This window comes from Heliangelus exortis, chromosome 21 (assembly GCF_036169615.1).
Source record: "Heliangelus exortis chromosome 21, bHelExo1.hap1, whole genome shotgun sequence".
In the NCBI taxonomy this organism is placed as follows: Eukaryota; Metazoa; Chordata; class Aves; order Apodiformes; family Trochilidae; genus Heliangelus; species Heliangelus exortis.
The window spans coordinates 7,194,617-7,214,913 of NC_092442.1; the positions used below are offsets into that span (position 1 = coordinate 7,194,617).

A 20,297-nucleotide genomic window follows, 5' to 3' on the forward strand; every position below is an offset into this window, starting at 1 on the left:
AGATTTTGGTTAGAAGAGCAAGAAGTCTTATGGACACAAATCAAAGGGGAGCAGCTCCTTGAGCTAATCAACAGATGTTTTGACTTCAGTACCTGCTTCCACAGGGCAACACTGGGGCACTCAGAGGTGCTACAGGGATGTGATGGGATCAGCCTTTGTGCTAAATGAATGCCCAGTTATCTGCCTATGGTTTATTCTCACAACTCTGTTTTCTAGTCTCACAAACAAACTGCTGGAACTAATGGTGTGAGTCTGTGGCAGTTGAAGCAGCAGCAAGATTATCTCAGCAAGGTTAAACCAGGCTAGCCAAGTGGCTACAGAGAATTATACTTCTGCAGCAACCTCTTTTTTTTTTTTTTCCCCTTAAACTGTTTTGTTCATCTGCCAGTAACCACATGGTTCTGAGGCTAAGGATTCTTTTTTTGCTTTTCCCTTTAAGACATGGTAAAGAAATCTGGCTCTCAACTCTGTACTTGAAATAAGACAAGTTGTACAGATGGTGGTTTGTCTTCAGCTGGTATTTTTAAGAAAAGCCTGGAACAAACTTATTTCTCCACAGGATTTTACCTCTCCCCAACATAGTTGCAAGCTGCAAACTGACAACTGTTAAACATTTGCAGCACGTTCAAAATACACAGTAACCTAAATCACTGTTGCTTTTTGAAGATTGTCCTTCTGCCTCTTTTGATGCTAGCAACAAACTTAATCAAAATCAGATCCAAAGGATCGAAAAAAGCTTGGAGTCCAGGCTTGTTTCCTGGAAACTGACAGTCAGCTGATCCATCCTGGAGATACTGCTCACTGCCCCTGGCTCCAGCCTCGCATACTCCCCGCAAGTCTTCTCGAAGCAGCACGCCAGGGCTCAGAGCCAGATTATTGTTAGTCATTCAGGAAAAGTGGCCAACACCATCCAGCTTGCAGTGATGAGGACTCCAGAGGCAGTGGAAAGGTAAGTCTGATGGTACTTCTGCCGTGATGCAGGCTCTTAGCATCAGTGGAACAAGAGGGAACTCCCACGGGGTCCCGCCGTTACCGCAGATAATAATCGATTGCGGCAGAGAAAGCGGCAAACCCGCCGCAGCCGATGACCCCGGCCTTCAAACCAGCTGCAGGGAGACAAAAGAGGAAACTTATTTTGCTTATTTTGCTTACACTCTGCATGTTTGGAGAGCTTCCACCTGCAGGAACTTGGCGGTCCCCTAGCAGGGAACACTGGCACTATCACTGCCCAAGGCGAGGAGGGACCCTGGCACATGTGGGATGTAAAAGGACACTGGAGCTGGCCTAGCATGGCCTGCTGGCTGGGTGCTGTGTTGCTTTGACTCCCCCCAAAGGGCTAGAAGAGAAAATGCCAGAGGCCACTGCTGATTTTAGTGCACTCCTGAGTCCTGCGAGTGCCTTTGGACTAGGGAAGGATAGGAAGAGCAGCTACTGCGTTGAAAAGTCTTAGAGGATTAGGTCCAGGACAGACACAACTTAACCAGCTCAATTAGAAGCACTTTCAAAAGAACTTTCTTTTATGTTCTGTGCACATTTTTCCTTAAGGAGAGGTGAGAGAAATTTGATATTTCTGATGAGCAGAGCAGCTCTCTTCCTACGTGTTTTTTCTCTCCAGATATTGTTAGCATGCAGGGCTTCACAGAGTCCCCGTTAGTGCCTGCTGGACTCAAATCCCACTCAGCAATCCTGCACTTTTGTAGCTGGGTAGAACTGTCTATTTGATTGGATCCAGGAGAAAGGAGGGAGGCGTTTTACACATTGTGCAAATTAAGAAGTACTGCCAGTGAAACAGTACATAGAAGCAGAGCTCTGTTAACACACAAGCTGTAGCTTCAGAAAGTTACTCAGTGTGTATTTTTGTCTCCCATCCCACAGAAGAGTGTGGAGAGCTAACACCATTTTCTGCTTTTTCTTTCAGGTCCCTTCACTTGCTTTTCCTCCAGTCTCACTGTCCTGTACGACCAAGCCTGCCCATGACTGTCTCAAGCTGACAGACACAGCAGTTCTGCCAGCCTGGAGTACAAGCTCATGTTGACATCACCATAACCCCATGCAGGGAGATTTGTAGTGTTTGTTCTATCAAAAACACCACATGCTACCTAACCAGTTTACAGTCTTATCACAGAAACTGCTCCCAGCTGGCACTACCAACCTCTGAAGCCAATTGCTCCTCCTGTGATGCAGCCACTAATAACACTGTTCTTCCAGTCTGACTTCCCACGATACTGAGGAAATAAATATCAAGAGTCAGCAAGTAAACACGGGATAAATGCTCAGTATTATCAGTATTAATGCAACCAGAGATTAAATGACCTTCCAGCCCCTCCTCAGCAGAGGATGCTTTTCCCTCTGCTCTCAGCAGATGGCTCCCTGCACTCCCAGACTTGCAGGACCAGGAGAAGGAATGGGTCACCGGGAGAGGTGAGACAAACCCATGTGGTGCAATGCAGTGCTACAGCAGAGACTCTCAGGTGAGCTGATACAGCCCTCAGAACTGAGATTTTAAAGGCACTGTAATCACAGGAGTTAAACACTGATTCTGGCCATGCAGCCTGGGTCTCAGCAGAGATGAGAGCCTCAGCACCCTGCTGACAAAGAAGTACTATTGCCATAGCCTGAGCACACTGGTTTTTCACCTGTGCAGAGATCTCTTTGTTCTGCTCCATTGTGCAAGGAAATACATTAAGATGATTAAGTAATAACTGTGTCTTTCAATTAAAAGACCATACCAAAATCAAGGATCAAGGGTTGGACTTGATGATCTCTGAGGTCCCTTCCAACCCAGCCAATTCTATTCTATGATTTTTAACAGACTAATTTTTCTATCTAAGAAAATGGATGATAGATTTACCACTGAACTGCACAAGGTCATTTCTTACTGTAGGGGCAAGAAGAAAATAGGTTTGTAACTCAAGAACTTTGATCAAAGGATCCCTTTCTGCATATAGATTTTTCAGAGGCCCAAATTACCATGTTGCAGCTCACAGTTTGATGTTTTAAAGTAATGAGTACTTGTTGCTGAGGTTTCAAAAAGTAATGCCTGTGCTAGCCAATACATTCAGGACCTGAACTGAAAATGACTTTGCTATTTTATGCTCTTCTGCTCATTCTGTTAGAAAACAACACTGTGAAGATGGGTCTGAAAACTGAAGAGCTTTGATGGCCAAGAAACAGAATAGCCTATGCCCTTGCCCCATCTCAAAGGGGATATACATAGTTATTTGGACTTAATAAAACAGATTATTAAGTGTACAATAAAACATTTCATAGGGCTGAAGTTATTACTCACAGATTCTACCAGACACTCAGTGCAGGAGAACATGGCACCCACAATGGCAAAGTTCTTTGCATAGGATATGCCTCTCTGCCCCATATCTTTGAGGACCTCTTTTGCAGTTGGGGTGCGATATGGATCCTTGGGATCAAACCCAACGTTGGTGTCAATGCCAGCTGTGAAGATACCAAATGCACCTCCCAGAACAAACCCTGTAAAAGACACAGAAAAGTAAGGCAAACCTTGGCTTGGATTCCAGCAGCACATTCCCTGCAGGCACCAGAGCAGCTCCACTCCACTTCTCAGAGCACCAGAGGGTGGAAGGAGCAGTGCAGGAGCACAACTGCTCCATCTCTTGATACTGTGATGGACACTGCTCTGTAGGACAGAACCACATAATGCTTTGGGTTGGAAGGGACCTTAAAGATCACCTTGTTCCCACCCCCCTGCACGGGCAGGAACACCTTCAACGAGACCAGGATGCTCAAAGTCCTGTCCAACCTGGTCTTGACAACAAACCTCATCCTGGTGCTGACACCCTCCTTGCTGACAGCTTGTGCTGAGGAAAGGCCGTGATCACCTTCCTTTGAAAGGGAGAGAAGCACTGACAGACACCGGCAGAGGCTTAGAGGGAGGAAAACTAAACACAGGGGTCCCCGTGCTGCAGACCCTACTCCCCCCGCCCCTTTCCCGACGCCACGGGGACCCCCTGGTTACCACCCCCTGACCGCTCCCATCACGGCTTCCCCTCAGCATCCAGTCCCTCCGGCCGCCCCCGGTTCCCTCAGCCATCCCCGCCGCACCTCCCACGCAGGACAGCACCGCTTTGAAGGCGCAGCTCTCCATGGCCCGTTCCACCATCTTCTGCTCCTCGCTCTTGGGCGGGCTGGGGATGCCGCCGAGGGCGGCGGGGTCCCAGGCGCGGGGCCGCCGCTGCTCTCCCACCAGGTGCTGCAGCAGCAGGCTGTACTGCAGCGGCGGCTGGGGAGGCTCCGGGCCACCCGGGGCGGAGGGTGGCTGCGCTCCCGCCATGACCGCCCTCGGACACCCGGCACCGGCTGGGCCCCGCGTCCCGGCCCGCTCGGGGCTCCCGGCGGCGGCTGCGGCTCGCGGTGCCTCACGGGAGCTGTAGTTCCGCTGTGGGCAGGAGCCTCCCGCTGGGCTCGGCGCTGTGACTACATATCCCGGCGTGCCCCGCGGCAGCTCGCTGACAGAGAACTACAACTCCCGGCAGGCAGCGCGGCGAGGCGTGGCGGGCGGCAAGGTGGGTGTGTCGCCCGACGAGATTGACGGCTGTGGACTACATTACCCGGCGTGCTGCGCGCCAGCCCCCTGGCGGCCGTTGGGGCGGCTGCAGGTGAGCTGAGGGCTCCGCTGCCCGAGCATCCCCGGTGGCGGCGGCAGCGGCAGCGGCAGCAGCGGCAGCAGGTGAGCGCGATGTGGGCTCCGGTTCCGCTTGGGACAGACTGACAGCCTTGCCGAGGGTAACCCCGGGATGGAGGTGGAGGGCTGAGTTGCCGCAGTGCGGGGCTGAAGCTGGGCTTGAGGTGCTGGGAGAAGGGCGGGAAGCTCTGAGGTATCGCGCGGCGGTGGTGCCGTCCCCCCCTGACTGACTTGTGGTGTCTGAGGGGAGAACGGGGTGGGGGGGGGGGGGCAACAGGTCCCGCAGCCTCTCCCCGTTTCATCCCCTTCTCGGGGCAGGATGTGACCAGAGCGTACCGCGGCGAAGGGCAGAGGGTCCCGGGGCCACGGTGGCGGACACCGAGCGTTGCCGGTGCAGAACACAGCTCCCGCCAAAGCCCTGGCCCTGGGTTCGGTGCTGTGAGGCGCCTGAGGTGCTGCTGGCGGGCGGCACGAGCCCTGCGGTTTCCCTCCAAAATGCGGGAGGAGGTGGGAGCTGAGGAGCCTCCGGGCATCGGAGATGAGGCTCAGCACTCACCTCAGCCTTTTGAGCTCTGAGCCTGAGCTCAGGGAAGGGATCGCGGCTGGGTGAAAGCGCTGGGCTGCCAGGCCATCCCCCGCAGCCCTTTTATTGCAGGACTTGTATTATCTTGAAAAGGCTGAAGAGGATTACCAAAAAGCCGCCCTTCCGGCACAAATTGCGGACTGGCTTTTAGGGGGTGTTCTGGTTGGTAGTGAGGTGAGGTTTTATGCTTTTTACCCTCGGTAAACGAGGTGCTGTGGAACATTAAAGATCTTCTGCTTGCTTTGCTTATGTTGCATTTTGCTCAGCCTGGGTTACTTTCTCGTCCTGGTGGACTAGAACTGGTTTTCTGTTCAGCTCGGCACAAATGAAGATAGGTGTGCCTTAAAAAATAGCTTTTTAGTTTTGGTTTGTTTTTTTCTTAATATGTTTCTATTTTAAAAGCTACCCACTGGTTTTTAACTCCTGAGTAATTTCTTCGATGGAGTCAAGAGGATACTTTGAACTAATCTATTTGAGTAACTGGAAATTACTTTAAAGATTCAATAGTTGTTTTTAAACAAGGCGCTGAGTATGAAGTCTTCCCCATACCCTGAAGTTTTATCTCTGTAGAGATCCTGAAGTAATCAATTTCCTTGCTTCAATTTATCTCTTACACCTTGTCTTGCATATATCTTGGCTTAGGACTGGATAGGTAGATTCAAAGAGTAATTTAAATTTATGGCTTTACCACTTTATGTATAATAAATGATGTAATTATATAGTCGTATAATATGTCATTGCACAAACTTAGTTTTCAGCAACTTTCCTCTTAAATTCCACTGCCCTCTACTGGCTGGACCAGTCGGGTCCACTTGCCCGCTGCTCTATTTTGCCCCCTCCACTCTTTATTTTTAACTCTTCTGTTTGTTGGTGGATTTTGGTTTTTTGTTTTTTTGTGGTTTTTTTTTTTTTTTTTTTAGTTTATAATTAAATTCAGAATCTGTTGAAAAGGGAGTTGTGAAAATCTGCTAAAGAAGTTACATTATAAGGCAGAGAACGTTGCTGGCTTGGTGGCCTCCCTAAGGAGCCCTGAACTGTAGATTTCAGTCTTTTCCTTGATCCAAAATAACCTAGTTGGGCTGATCTTCAAGTCACACTTGCAAAGCCTAGTTTCCAACAGCATAGAGGGAAAAACAAAACAAAACTGTTGGATTTGGAATCTGAACACCAAGAGTTTACACTTACAACTGGAATGTTGGTTTGGCTTTCTTTTCCCTGTTCCTGGGTTTTGGAGAAAATGCTGGGTTCCTGTTGCTTGCAAATAGAATATTTTATAAGTAAGCTTTTAAAAATATAATTATATGAAACACTTATTTTGTAAAAATGAATATTTATAAGTATTATATTTCCCTCCCTCAGGTGTTTAAATAATTTCCTCCTTTTCCCATCCATGCTGCTCTATGTTCTACATATGAACAAACACATATTCTCAAGTGCATAAACAGACTTTACATAGGAGTGAAATTGGGTGGAGGATTAAGACTTAGAGTGAGAAACTGAGAATTCAGCTCATCTTTGGTTGATAAGTTGTTCAAATGAAACTTTCAACTGTTTCTTTTTTTATAAACCTCTGAACCTTGCAGACTCTTGTAGCCAACACACTTGACCCTCTTCCTTCACCAGGCTCTTGCTGCCTGAATGCTGTGCCTGAAATCACACTCCCATCTTGGAGCTGCTAAGTCCAGTATAAAAACTCAGTTATTTTTAACCTTGCCTAGTCCCACACAAAACACTTTCTTTTCATGTGAAATGTTCCTTTTTCCTGTGTGAGGGCAGCATTAGGTGCAGATGATCGTGAGGTTTTTTACAGCCTGTGATGGACCCGATGTACCAACACGCTCAGCATCTGCTTCAGCAGAGGGCAGCACATGGGGGTATTAAAATCGTGTCTCACTTGACCTTTACAGTGACTCACTCTTTCTCCCACACTTTGGTATTCTCCAGACGGGATAAACCTTGGAAATAATGGGTGCTTTGTCTGAAATCCTGTTTTTGCATATGTGTCTTAGCTGCAGAGCTCTCAGGTTTTGAACAGGCTCTGGCTGTCATTTTTAGCACTGCTACTTAAAAAGAAAAAAAAAGTTTCCAGAGCGCTCAACTTTATCTTGTCAAACTGCCAGTTCTGGAATCTTTTCAAAAGTTATCTCACTGAGCAGGAAGTGGCTGAAGGTGGAAATCAGTAATAATCAGATTAAATTAATTATTTTTCACTCATACCTCAAACTCTGCTCCTTTTCCCCCTTACCATTGCTGTGATGATAGGGGAATGAGAGGAAGAAGACATAAATTAATGGATATTTTCATGAAAAAAGGAGAAGTTTTCACTTGCACCACAAGCGGAAGAAAGTTTTGTTTGTTTGGTTTTTTTCTTCTGAGGTAGCAAGGCTTTCCATGTTGGAGAATACAGTTAGTACCATGGCAAACTACTGAGGTGTTGAAAAAAGGTTAAATTGTAGCTAGGTGGCAGGTATGTGGAAGTTAAAATTGAAAAGGCATCCTGACTCACTGATTGTATGAAATATATTTTTTTCTTTAAGTCAACACAGGATAGGTTGCAGAGAGAGAGATATTTCAATAAAATCTCCTTTCATAATCAACAGACTTGTTCCTTTTGACCCTGTTTTAATCTCAGAGAGAAGGAGCAGGATGTGGGTTTTCAAGATGCCTGCCTTCTCTCTTTAATGTTTTCTATCTCAAAGAGCATATCTGTTTTGAAAGTCAAGCTGTTTCTTTGTGTTTGTCTCACTTCAGCAAAGGAATCCTTTTCCTCTTCCCAATTTCCCTAATATTAAACATGCTTTTGCTTTCACCTATGGAATTAACAGTATGTTTGTGTTGTAATTCATGGTCTAAAAAAAGATCTTTAGAAAGTTTCAGACATCATCATCTCCCAGGGATTTTAGCTGTTGCTATAGAAGCCTAAATTCTCTTTTCAGAGACCTTTCCAATACAAAGAAGTTGATACTGGAGGAAAGTTGTCATGGAAATATGCAGCAAAAAGAGAAAGGAAATAACAATTTAATGACTGTTACAGAGGCTTAGCCAACTTGATGAAGTGGCTTCATACCTGGAGATCTGATCTGCTGATTCTCTTTGTTACATTCCTGTGGACTGGAAGGCTACAGAATAGAACCTATGGAAATAACATTAGCATTTATTTAAATATAAATATTTATTGCTGCAAGAAGGGGGCTCATCAGTTCCCTGGTGTCAGGGCACGGGGGTGGATGCAGACAGTGACATTTTCTGCAGCCACCACCACTCTTTCTCTGGTTGAAGAAATCCCCCCAGGTGATGCTGGAGACCAAGGAATTTCCAGTAGCCTGGTTCACATGTGGGATGAGCTGTAGCACAGCTTTTTTATTTTACTTCTGGCAATGGCCACACTGAAAGGATTTATGGAGCTATCCCTATTGAAACGAGGCTCACAGAACCAATTTTTCAATGACTAACTAAAAATAGTTTATTCTGCAAGCTTCAGTGCCCTTTCAGATTTGAACAGGAGTCATTTGTGTCCAGCTAAATGGTTGTATAAGCAGATCTCCCTCCATAAATTTCTTGTTCACTTATACCAAGACTAAGCATGGTTGGCTCCCTGGTTTCAAGTTTTTTGTGTCTTTCTTACTAAGGCCTCCTAATAGATGTGATTATGAGTGAGCTGCTTTTAAATATCTATTACCAGCATCACCATGGCAACTGCTGTAAGAGTCTCTTCCTGGTAGGTTTGCAGCTCCCTGAGATAGAAGCCAAAATGCTTAGGCTGTTGTTATCACAGTTTGAATGACATCATACACAGTATCAAAGAGGAAAAAAATAACATTTCTTCATTTTAATAGCAGTGAGTGTTCATAGTACTGAAAAGAGGAAGATAGGTTTTGGAGTCAGTCCTCAGATCAGAGAGTAGAGGACAGTTGGATGGGCAGGGACAGACCAAGCTTTCCCTGGAGGACTTGTCTTCACCAGCAAGGAAGGGGAAAATGTCACTGTCCTTCACTGAGCCAACAGTGGCTTTTCTTTTGGTGCTGTTAACAAGTGAACTAATTAATCCTAATGAAGAATGCAAAGTCGTGATATTCCACTTGCCACTCAGCAGAGTTGCTGAGTGATTCAGTGCAGAGTAGAAAAAATTGAGTTGGTTTGTGTATTCTCTCTGAGTTCTCTGTATTCACAAACAGCTGCTTTTTTTGCTCTAGACTTTCAGGTGCTATGTCCCAGTGTTAGCTGGGCAATGTCCAGAGTGGCTTCCCTGCTGCCCTGGATTCCCTGATCTTCTCCTTTCCATCTTTCACATCCTGCTTTCCAGGATCTTGTTGCTTGGCTGATCAATCCTCTTGCTCTGTAAGGGCTGTTTCTGTAGGCTTCTCCACACCACTGGTTCACTAATGTCCCTTGTGGTACCTGTCACCTCAGGGGGTCGTTTTCCTTTCCTGTGTTTATTTGTTTGTGCTAAAAAGGTGCACAAACTCCATGGGATACTTCTTCCTTTAAATGCAGGCTGTTCTCTTGCTTCGTTACCCTCCTATTTTAGTATCAGCTGGAGACTTTAAATTTTCACTTGCTTTCATAGAAGCTTGGAAGCTGAGCACCTATTTCTGCTGCTCCATTAGCTGTGCCTGCTGCTTTTGCCATTCAGGCTTTCTACTTGTTAGTGAGGGAGGCTTCACTTCCTTTAACAGGCTGTTCAGTGCAGCTGTTCTGGAGAAGAAATGGGAGCCTGGGCTTAGGACCTTGAGGAGAGGTGCAGTTTGTATCCATCTTCTTTGTTCATGGGGATTAATTGACATGAGAGAGCAGAGTGAGTGGTACTGTGCACCTTGGTGAAGGAAAAAATTCTGCCTACCTGGAGGATACATTCATGCTGATGAAGCACTGTTATTTGTCCTTACCTGCCTTGTAGGCAACATGAATCACATAGTAAATGACTTTATTTGTTTTTATGGAGCTTAAAATGCTCGATTTACTTTAGTTGCAATGTGTATTTTGTGCCAAATTTGGATGGTGGTGCCAATTTGGTGCTTTAAATTTCAGCTACATGTTTAAATTTCTCAGGTGCTAAGCTGACTAAGAAGTTTATGTAGCAGCAAACATTCATATAAGATGTTAGGAAGCAAGGAATTGCTGAGCTCTATTTTATATTCTCCCCTTTTTTTCTTGATTTAATCATGTCACCAAAACCAAATGTTTATGCTCTGATTCTGAGTGCCTGTGCACCTCTTTTGCAAAAGTGATGCTGCTATGTAGGAGCTAAAATCAGTGGGCACTGTAGATCCCTCATGGATTGTGATATTTTGTCTAATTTGCACCTGTTTCCCTACCTGTAAAACAGATGAGTTATGAAGTTACTGCAATATTAGCTCATTCTGTTCAAGCTATCTGTAAAGGATGAAGAGACTAAGAACAAGGTGGAAACTCTAAGACTTTTCAGGCTGGAAAAAAGGAGGCTCTGAGGTGACCTTATAGCAACCTTCCAATATCTGAAGGGGGCCTACAAGGAAGCTGGGGTCAGGCTTTTTGCACAGGTGTGTAGTGAGAGGACAAGGGGAAAAGGTTTCAAACTTGAAGAGGGGAGATTTGGGTCAGACATTAGGAAGAAATTCTTAACTTGGGGGTGGTGAGACACTGGCACTGGTTGCACAAGAAGTTGTGGCTGCCCTCTCCCTGTCCAAGGCCAAGCTGGATGGGGCCTTGAACAACCTGGTCTAGTGGAAGGTGTTCCTGCCCATGTAGGGGGGTTGGAACTGGATGATCTTTAAGGTTTCTTCCAGCCCAAACCATTATATGATTCTATGATTGCTATATGGGGAATCAAGCCTTACCAGTAGCAATTTTTTCTGGTACCCTGATCTACATTGCAGGGCTTGTTTGTCTCCTGGGACTTGAACTCCTTGTGCTTCATCAGTTTTCTCTGTTAATTTGTCCTAGTTTTTGTTGCTGCTGGGCTCCCTGCAGTGCATGTGGGGCATCTGGGCATCCCCTGCAGAGCTGCTTCCACTCAAGGGCTGCCAGCACTTCCAGTGCAAGTCCCTCTGGAAAAAAGCTGGCAACTCAGGTCTTTTATTTGCATCACCCTGAAATGCACCAAGAAGTTCAAAGTAGTGGGGAATTCCTTCACCATCTCACTGGGGTTTTTCAGTTCTAAGGCAGCCTCCAGCACCCATCTTCTCCAGTCTTTAATTTTCCTGCACAGCTCTCCATTGTCAGTAAAAAGCAAAATTTTACTGAAATGGTTTTCTCTTCAAGGCTTTCTAATACCTGTTATGATTCTTTTCCTGTTAGGTGATAAAATGCAAGCTTTTCCAGCATCTGATCCTCCTTGGACAACAAGCAAAGGGAGCAAGGAGGGCTGTGCATAATTTTGTCTGTGTAGGTAGTAAAAACTTGCTGTGCTACTTGAATATGATAATTCTCTATGAATTGTTAATGAATGCCACATTATAACCTATTTATCAGGAAGCTAACAGTAAGGAATAATAATGAATGGAGATACCCCCTTTCCCTTAAGTCTGTCTTTAGTAATTGAAATAAAAAAGATTAAGTAAAAAATAACACTGAAAGTCTTATCTTCCCCTTCCAGGGAAGAGCACAGAGTATTGCCTTTTTCATATATTCAGATTTATCTGCATTTTTAATAAGAAGGGTGACTCTAGTAAAGCTATCTCTAGTTTGTTGCTGTGTCTCTGGGGCCCAAGAAAGCGCAGACAGCTGAAAACTGCAGAGAAAAATAAAATTTGCACAGTTGTGTGTAAAAGTGATCAGAGGCTTTCATTTTAATTAAATAAAATACAAAGCATATTCCTTCACCACAATATTTCCTTCCTCATTTCGGTTGGCTTTTTATTTGGTAGACAGATGTTTGTTAACTCATTGGTGTTCTAGTCGGAAATGACAGAAATGCTGAAAAATGCTGGTGCCTCTTGCAGGCTCTGACTTTTGAAACAGGCAGTTTCCTAATTCTATTTTTGACTGACTGACTTAGTGGCTGTTCCCTTGGAAATTCTAAAGCTGTTGTCTGGTCTTCTGGAATTCTGGCAATAGGCACCAGAGGAAGATGTTTTTCTTGTCTCCTGTAGCACTCCATGTTCCATAAAACGTATCTGCTCTTTTCCAAATTTAGTGATTGTGGTCTCTTCCAGCAACAAATATTTTCTCTAGTTGCAGGTTGAAGCCCCAGGCTGAGCTCCTGAAGTTATGAGTGGGAATGTGAAGCCATAGAATAGTGTCCTAAGAACAGGGGTGGTGGTGGTGGGGGAAATAAATCAGTTTCCCAAGTCGGCAGGAACAGCTTTCTTGCACTGGAGGAGCCTTTTTGGCAACAGTTGCAGGAGATCACTTTTTCTATCCACCCGTTTCATCAGCATCATCTTAACTGAACAGCAGTTGTTTTTCTGAGAAGTGGTGCCCCATGATTCATTCTGCAAATGTCCACCAGCCCCTTGAACTTCCTGACATCTGTAGTGGAACTGAGAAAATAAAGAAGTTTGGATCAGTTATGTACAAAAAGGAAGAAAGTGGGGAGTAAATGCTGTCCCAAAGCCATGGCCTGACTCCACCAACGCCCACTGGCTGATGCAGACTTTCCTTTGTAATTTCTTCTGGGTTTAGAGCTCCAGACAGTAATGTTCCAAGCCTTATAACTGAATTAGAGACTTGCTTTAAAAAGACATTGTTATTGACATAACAGCCTCATTTATGGAATTTCTCTCCTTTGTAATTAAGAGGGTTGCATGCACAAAAGCAGTTAAATATAACAAATATCTATAAATGCAAAGATATTTCAAATCCTGTGCCTTGTTTAAGCTTTTTTGCCATAGACTTTCTGTGCATTTGCTTCTCAAATGAGCTATGCTACTAAAAATTCTACCCTTTGCCTGTCCCATTAAATTGTCTCAGCCATATTTGTTCTTGTAAAATTGCACAGGTTGCAACATAAAGAATTTTGATTCCTCAAAGGCAGTGTTTTGGATAGGTATTGATTAGTGAGGATTGCTCTTATCCTCTCATATCTTGTTGCAGAGTTGTGGGAGCTGGTGGGTTGAGCAGCATGCAAGCAATATGCTCACTGTTATTTCGTCTGTCAACTGAATTTACCAGCTGGCAGATTCTTTAAAAAAGTTTATATCACAACTTGAAATTGTTTTCTCATCCTGACTGTGTGAAAATCATTATGGCTAAGGCCCTGGACAGGCCACAGGCTTTCTTTATAACCGTGGCCAACTCATTTTAGCTGTCTGTTTCTGGGCTCTTTGTTCATTAAACAGAAAGGCAATTTTTCAATTCAGAAGGTTTTGTGCTGATTAATTCTTTGGTCTAAGTAAAGAAATCGGATAATTATAGTAATAAGTGCTACCAGAAAACCTCTAAATAAACAAATGTACTGTCTGGTCTAGTTGGGTTTGGGAAAATTGTATACCACTATTCTAGCCTGTCTGCCAAAACTGAGGAATGTAAATGCTGTGACTGTCTCTTTACCTTCAAAAATTTTCATTTTTAGGTTTTGCTCAAGTTATATTTATCAAAGCTAAAAATATCTTTGGAAATTAAATGCTCACCTCCTCTCCCCACTCCCCTCATTTCAGTTCTTTATTTCTTTTGGCTGAAGGATAAGAAAACCCATTGAGCCCAAAGAACTCACCAGCAATGACGAGGCAGGGTGCTGAAGTATAAAAAAATGTGCTTGTTTTCTTCAGAGAAAGAAGCTTTTCAGCAAGGTGTATGTGATTGATGTCCCTCCCACATAGGGGTTCAGGGTCAGTACTTTCCAGCTGTATCCCTTCACTTTTGAAGGGGATTGATCCACCATCAGAGCAGAGGGAGTGACTGGCAGATCCTCTGCTGGTACCTAAGTGACCTCATTGCCTGTGTACACATCACTGAATGTGGTGACCCTTCCTCAGGGAGGAGAAACATGCAGCATGTAGATTTACAATATCTACAAGAACTTGGTTAATGTGGATGACAAAGTATTGCCTTATTATCTCAGCTCTAAATGGTAGATGTATAAAATTAGGGAATGGCTAAGTTTAGATTGATAATAATAATAATAGACTGACTCTTCTACTTGGACAGCTCAAGAGGAGTCACTCAGAACTGATTCTAGTTACTTCTTGTCTAAAAGCCTTTGTCTTTATGTATCTTCCCTTCATGCACAGACCTTTCCAATTTTTGAGGGAATGATGGAGGCAAGGGACATATCATAAGGTGTTCTGGCTGGGATTGCTGGCACTCTGGGAGAGGTATTATTATTATTAGTGTGGAAAAGAAGACCTTCTGAAAGCTGCTTCTGTGGCTTACTTTGAAAAATGCCTTATTTTTATAGCCACCTTCCTGTCCTTCCTATGCTGCATGTACTGCATGTTTGGACTTGATTGGATCATGCAAACTCGTCTGGGGTTTATGTTCTCTGTCTGTGTCCAGTTCTTCTGTTGGGTATGATGGGAGACTGAGAAACTCTTCATCAGCTTTACAGATTGAAGCATCTCAGTGATTTGGAGGTGGGATACCATTGGCTTTTCTTTCTTGCTTGCTTTGATGAAAATACAATATTTCTCATTCCCCTGAGTAAGCAAGTGTGCATGTGTGTGTGTGTGTGTGTGTGTGTGTGTGTGTGTGTGTGTGTGTGCTGAATGCCAAAGCACTGGTGAAGCCAGCTTGCTTCCGTATGTGAATCATTTCTCAAGCAGCTCTGTCTCACTGCAATGTGGTTTTCCTCTCAGGGAAGCTCTCAAACCCTGAATTTTCAGTCTGGTTTGCACATGTTGTCAGAAGCTAGTGGAAGACAGTTCTCTTTTTAATGCAGAGAAGACAACAAGCTTTTACTGTAAGTATTTCAATATTTTATCTGTTAAGCTGGAAACTCTAGAAGGATTCTAAGACCAGTAATGTATCCTTAGAGTGAATGGACCTGCTTTGCTATCATCACTTTAGTATCTCACTTTTAAAATAAATTGCATGAAATGAAGTACAGTGCAAACAAGTCTGCATTGTCTGAAAACAGGCTGGGGTTGGCTATGACAAGAAAAAAAATCCCATGATGTGATTCTATAGAGAGCTGGCTACTGTATTTTTCTTTTACTCAGCTACATAGATGTAGTGACAAAGGGGTTGAAGCTGTTCTGTGCCTGCTTCTGCTTTCTTCTCTGACTGTTTGAGTTTCTGCTCCAAGAGTTAAATGAAGCAGGAGCATTAGCAGACTTTCCTCTGCTACTGCATGTTCACCTAGTCCTGTCAAGAAGGGAAGAAGCTGCCAAGCAAATAGGTTTGGCAGCTTGCATCCCTGCAGCAGATCAGGGAAAGCCACCCCAGGCAGGGTGCCCTCTTACAAGGATATTGCTAAGAGCAGTTCAGATTCTCAGCAGGACCCTCTGGTTGCAGCAGTTCAGCAGTTGTCCTTAAAGTTGTACTGTGGACTGAAGCTTGATAATAGTAATAGTAGTAATAATAGCATTTATATAGCAAGCAATGTGGCAAAGTTGTAGAGCTGTTAATTAAGCCCTGTGTGTGTAGCAGTAAAGGATTACTGGTAGAACTGGTTTGAGAACAGGGATTCTCTACTCCTTTCTCTTGAACATCTGGGTTATTCTAGATGTGCTCTATAAATCTTTTCTGTTTCACCTCCAAAGGAACTGTCTAGTGTTTTCCTCTTCTACCCTTTCTAAATTACAAAGTGCTCTCTGCTTCAGTAACCTCAGCACGAGAGAGTGTATTTGATTTGCTAAAGGAATGTTCTTTGCACAATTTGACAGATAACTAACACCAGAATATCTCATCCAAACATGCACACCTGCATTTACTATCCCTCCCCTTTCTAATTCTGTTCTAAAGCAATTTAATTTCATTATTTAGCCCACCAAAGTGGGTTTTTCACTGTCGGTGGTTCCCTGAGTCACAGTTGTAAATGGTTGATACTGTTGCCTAAATCTGTTCTGTTCCTGTTCCCTATTAATACATTTAAAATGCAGAAGTCCTCTGGTTTCTCCTGCAGTTTTGGAGTTATATCCTCATCTTTGCAAAGAGCCCTTTCTCTTAGAAGTTCACACTGTCACTCATGAATGTTCAGAAGTTTCTGGCTTTCTGACTTGAATAGCTGGAGGATAAATGGCTCCTTAAGGAATAGCTTCCAGATATCAATTATTTCTATGCATTTTGATGGATGGAAAATGGGAGTCAGGGAAACATCCCAGCAGGTGGCAATCTGTGGGGCTGCTTACTTGAGTGCTGTGTGACAGATGTCAATTGATCTCCTTTTCATTTTTTGTGTCTGGGGAGTTCTTTTCCAAGGCCCATGAATGAGTGTATCTTCATAAATCTGTTCTTCAAGGGAACAATTACTATGCCATTTCTAGAAATGAAAAAAACTAAAGCATAGAAAGATTCCAGGGCTGAGAATAGAACTGAGTGGAATGCCAAGCCAGCACACTGATTGCAGTATCATCCCTCCATGCTTTGAGGGGACTGGGGATCTGCCAGTCCATGTGCATACACCAGTCAGGATTACCATGTAGCCACATGCTGTGCATCCCTGCCATTCAAAAACCATGGTCATTGTTTCTTTCTTGTAGACATATCTACTGTCTATGCTAGAGAAAAATGTAATGACAGGTAATTATCAGGCAAGCCACTTGCAATTATTCTTAATATCTCTAGCAATTACACTGCTCTTGCTCTAAAACGAAACCTTCTCTTCCTTCTTGCTGGTTGGCAAAATCTGAGATGTTCACTGTATGTGTCACTTGCTTTGTGCTGTACTCACTGGGACAGTGGTTCAAAGAACCTGGATTAATGAGCAGTAGCTACCTTGAAATGGTTCTAAAACATTTTGTTCTCAACCTGCAATATGCTGAATATAAATTAAGCCCATCTATTGAGGGCAGGGTCATACCAGGGAAAGCCCAGAGTGACCTAATTCTTTGTGATTGTAACGTGGTTGTAACTTCAAAAAGGAAGTTTGGAATCAATGCATTATTTTTACCCTTCCTGTATTTTGCCTTTGGCTTGTGTCTCCTAAGGGCAGCTGTTAGCACTGTAGAAACTGATTTACTTTCTCTGCTTGTCAGATATGGAAGTGATGAGGAAACTACAACTTCTGAAAATGCATTCTTCAAATTCTGTCGTGTGGAATCACTTCCTAGATGTTGTTTTGATGTGACTTGATAAAATTTGGAATTCATTGCATAACTTCTGCCTATGCATTCTGCCATCACCTCCTTTCATACACACTCTCCCTGCATGACAACATGCTGCCCTACCTGTTGTCTTACAAACTCCTGTTGCCACCCTACCCTTCTTATTGTCTTTTGCCTTGTGTGCATCTGTCATTAATGTTATGAGCATGATTCAGAACTGCTGCATTAAAGTCTACATCTCTGTTAGTGAAGGGTCATAGCAGTCTTCTGTCCTTTCAACCTTATCAAGACAATCCATCTACTTAAACCAAGGAAACAGTGGGTTGCTGACTGATACACACTGTGCTCCGTGGCTTCTAGAGGTGTCACACCACCCAGCTGGTGGCTGTCAGTGTCCTCCTGGAAGGCTGGTGACCAGAAAACTACAGATAGGCTGAGAATTTTGGTTCTTTATCCCCATGTTGTTTATAAGATCAGGGGTCAGAGGGAAGCAGCATAGTTTCTCTTCTGGGATGTGTGGTGGTGGCTGGTTAGGTAATCAGTGTGAGGGAGGAGGAGGAGATGGAATATCCATGTACAAACAGTGTAATTTAAGCTACCGGAGCAGCATGTTCCCAGACATTTCAAAGTACAACTCTGGATTGATTTCTAACCATCAGTCACTGAGCTGCATGACAGTTTTGGGTATTTTGTCTAGAGGAGTAGCAAAGATCTCCTCATTTTCCTCTTATAATTGTCTGGTAATATGGAATAATGACAAGAAAAATGCAGCTAAATAAATCCTTTGTCCATATAAACACACAACGATATTGTTTTAACTTCTGCAAATTTTTTCCATGGGATCTAACTAAGAATAAAAGATTCACAAATCCAAAACTCCAGGGAGAATTTCTGTGGAGGAGGATGGGCAGAGGGTTTTGCACTGCTGTTGTCTGTCCATGCCTGGAAAAGTCATCAGTGACCATAATGGGTGCTCTGGGAAGAGAAGTTTTTATTTTGAGCAATGTTGAGACATGGAGTTTTGCTCTTGCTGACCTGAACCTTGGCAGTCTTGTTGGGATTGTTTCAGAAGCTGAGCAGTTGGCCAGAAGCCTGTCATTTGTAGCTGGCTAAACTGTCCTCTCCTAGGCCATTTCTGGTGTAGTTTACACATCCTTGTAAAGGTTCAGTGTATGTATGTACTGGTTAATAAATATCCATTTTGGAGAAATGCAGAAAACACACTAAGGAAATAAGCAAGAAAAGCCTTAACATAAAAATGAGAGATTGTCTCTTACCACTGTAACCACTGATAAAGTAATTTTGTCTTTGTGAGATCCCAGGAAGTTTCTGTTTTCTGTGTAGTTCCATCTGATACCATGAAGGGAAAGGATCACTCTGCAATAGTTCCTAATGCTATAGAGAAAGGGAGCTATGTGCCCTCTAAATAAAATTCTCAGCTGATGGCATATTGAAAGATTTTGAAGATGTAACTCTTCAACTGTATCAGAGCCACTGATCATTAAATTCTGGGACTGGTATTTTGCTTTGTATTTTCCCAATGTTTAGCTGGGTGGCCTTGGGCATACATGTGTCTTATTTTCTGTGTATTTGTTTTATATCTAAAATTTACCAACATTTTTAATTCTGTGAAGGCTTCTAGCTGGTTGTTTAGCTGCATGTATATTTTTCTCCAGTCTTGAAAGTTAAAAAAATAATAATACTAGAACCACCTTTGCTTCAGGCATGCATAAACCCTGCAGAATTTTCCCTGCTGTAACATGCAGTCTGGACACGAAAAATTCTGTCTCCTTGTACTTCACCAGAAAACATGAAAATTCATCTGCATATGAGACTGGAAACCAAGTGTTCTGAGTAGACCAGAGGAAGCTACGGCTCAGTATTTGGGGTCAGGTTTATAATTATTTTTTTGCTTTGGCCAGCAAAAGCAAGAACAGCCTTAGGGCTCAGGTTTTGGCAAATGGGTGTACCTTGTCTGTTCCTTTCAGTTGTGTTTGGGTAGAAAAAAGTGGTCTGGCTTTTGATTATTGGTTGTTTTTTGTGGACTTTTTAATCCAACTGTAGTGAAAGCTAAACTTTATAGCAGCAGCAGTCAGAGAAGTGTGGCTACTTGGAGGAGTAATGGAAGAAAGACTCTAAAACCAAAGTAACAAACTAGAGAAAAGTGAGGATGAGTGTGTTGAGTTACAGAAATGCTACAGGCTGAGCTGAAAGGAGCAGATGCCTAAATGAGAGCTGCTAAAGATGACCAAAAGAGACTAAGCAGCTTGTTTTTAATTGTTAGCCCAGTCTTATTTCCAAATAGGTTTTTATCTGTGTCATCTATCTCCAAGTTACCAATTACCATACTGGACTCTCAGCTTCCTTGGTTTGTGACCCTGCCTTGATTCCTGGTATCAGCTAAGAAATTGATGTGAGTCATATGAAAGCATCTGTGAAGCCTAAAAAGGGTTTAAAGTGAATTGATGTGAAAGGCAGAAAAGAATTCTATTTTAGCCCAACTGGCTGTCCTGCCATGTAGCTTCCTACACACCTCTAGAAAATGCTTTACAAGTTACTGAACTTCTTAGATAATTCTGTGTTCCAGTTGATAGTTTTTCTGAAAATAGCAGAGATTGGATTAGGTTAGAAGAAAAAAGCATGGTGCAAACTTTACATATTTAAAACCCCCAGTAGATAATTGTGCTTTGATTTCAAGAGAATGTGTAATAAGAAATTTTGAATGGTCTGACCTTTTTATGTAATAAAAAGGAACAGAATTGCAGAAAAGTGGCACTGGGGACTGTGGGGTTTAGCCCACCAAAGTCAGACTCTCATCCTTTGAGAATCCTATGTGCAAAGCTCGTTTTTTCTGAAGTGCTGGGCATTTCCAGGTCTCAATGAAGCTGCCATCTGGCACATGACTCTCCAGCTCTAGTCATGAGCTTTCCCAATC

General features: G+C 43.5%; 2 protein-coding genes across 6 annotated transcripts in view; one reads left to right on the plus strand and one right to left on the minus strand.

Moving 5' to 3' along the window:
* Positions 1 to 503: 503 nt before the first annotated feature.
* TIMM22 (translocase of inner mitochondrial membrane 22) lies at positions 504 to 4,375 on the minus strand. Its single transcript, XM_071764919.1, has 4 exons — positions 4,078 to 4,375; positions 3,290 to 3,486; positions 2,153 to 2,225; positions 504 to 1,106 (listed from the first exon to the last, which is right to left on the minus strand). The coding sequence occupies exons 1-4, from the start codon at positions 4,304 to 4,306 to the stop codon at positions 1,030 to 1,032; spliced, it is 576 nt and encodes a 191-aa protein (XP_071621020.1). The 5' UTR covers positions 4,307 to 4,375; the 3' UTR covers positions 504 to 1,029.
* Positions 4,376 to 4,613: 238 nt separating this feature from the next.
* The window catches only part of SPECC1 (sperm antigen with calponin homology and coiled-coil domains 1), an 85,701-nt gene continuing 70,017 nt past the window's right edge, over positions 4,614 to 20,297 (plus strand). For 2 of the 5 annotated variants that reach the window (XR_011730047.1, XM_071764858.1), the window contains exon 1: positions 14,938 to 15,057. The gene's annotated coding sequence lies outside the window, so the exon portion shown is untranslated. Of the gene's footprint in view, positions 4,703 to 14,906; positions 15,058 to 20,297 lie in introns of those variants that run through there. The other 3 variants (XM_071764859.1, XM_071764863.1, XM_071764862.1) reach the window with 3 other exon arrangements.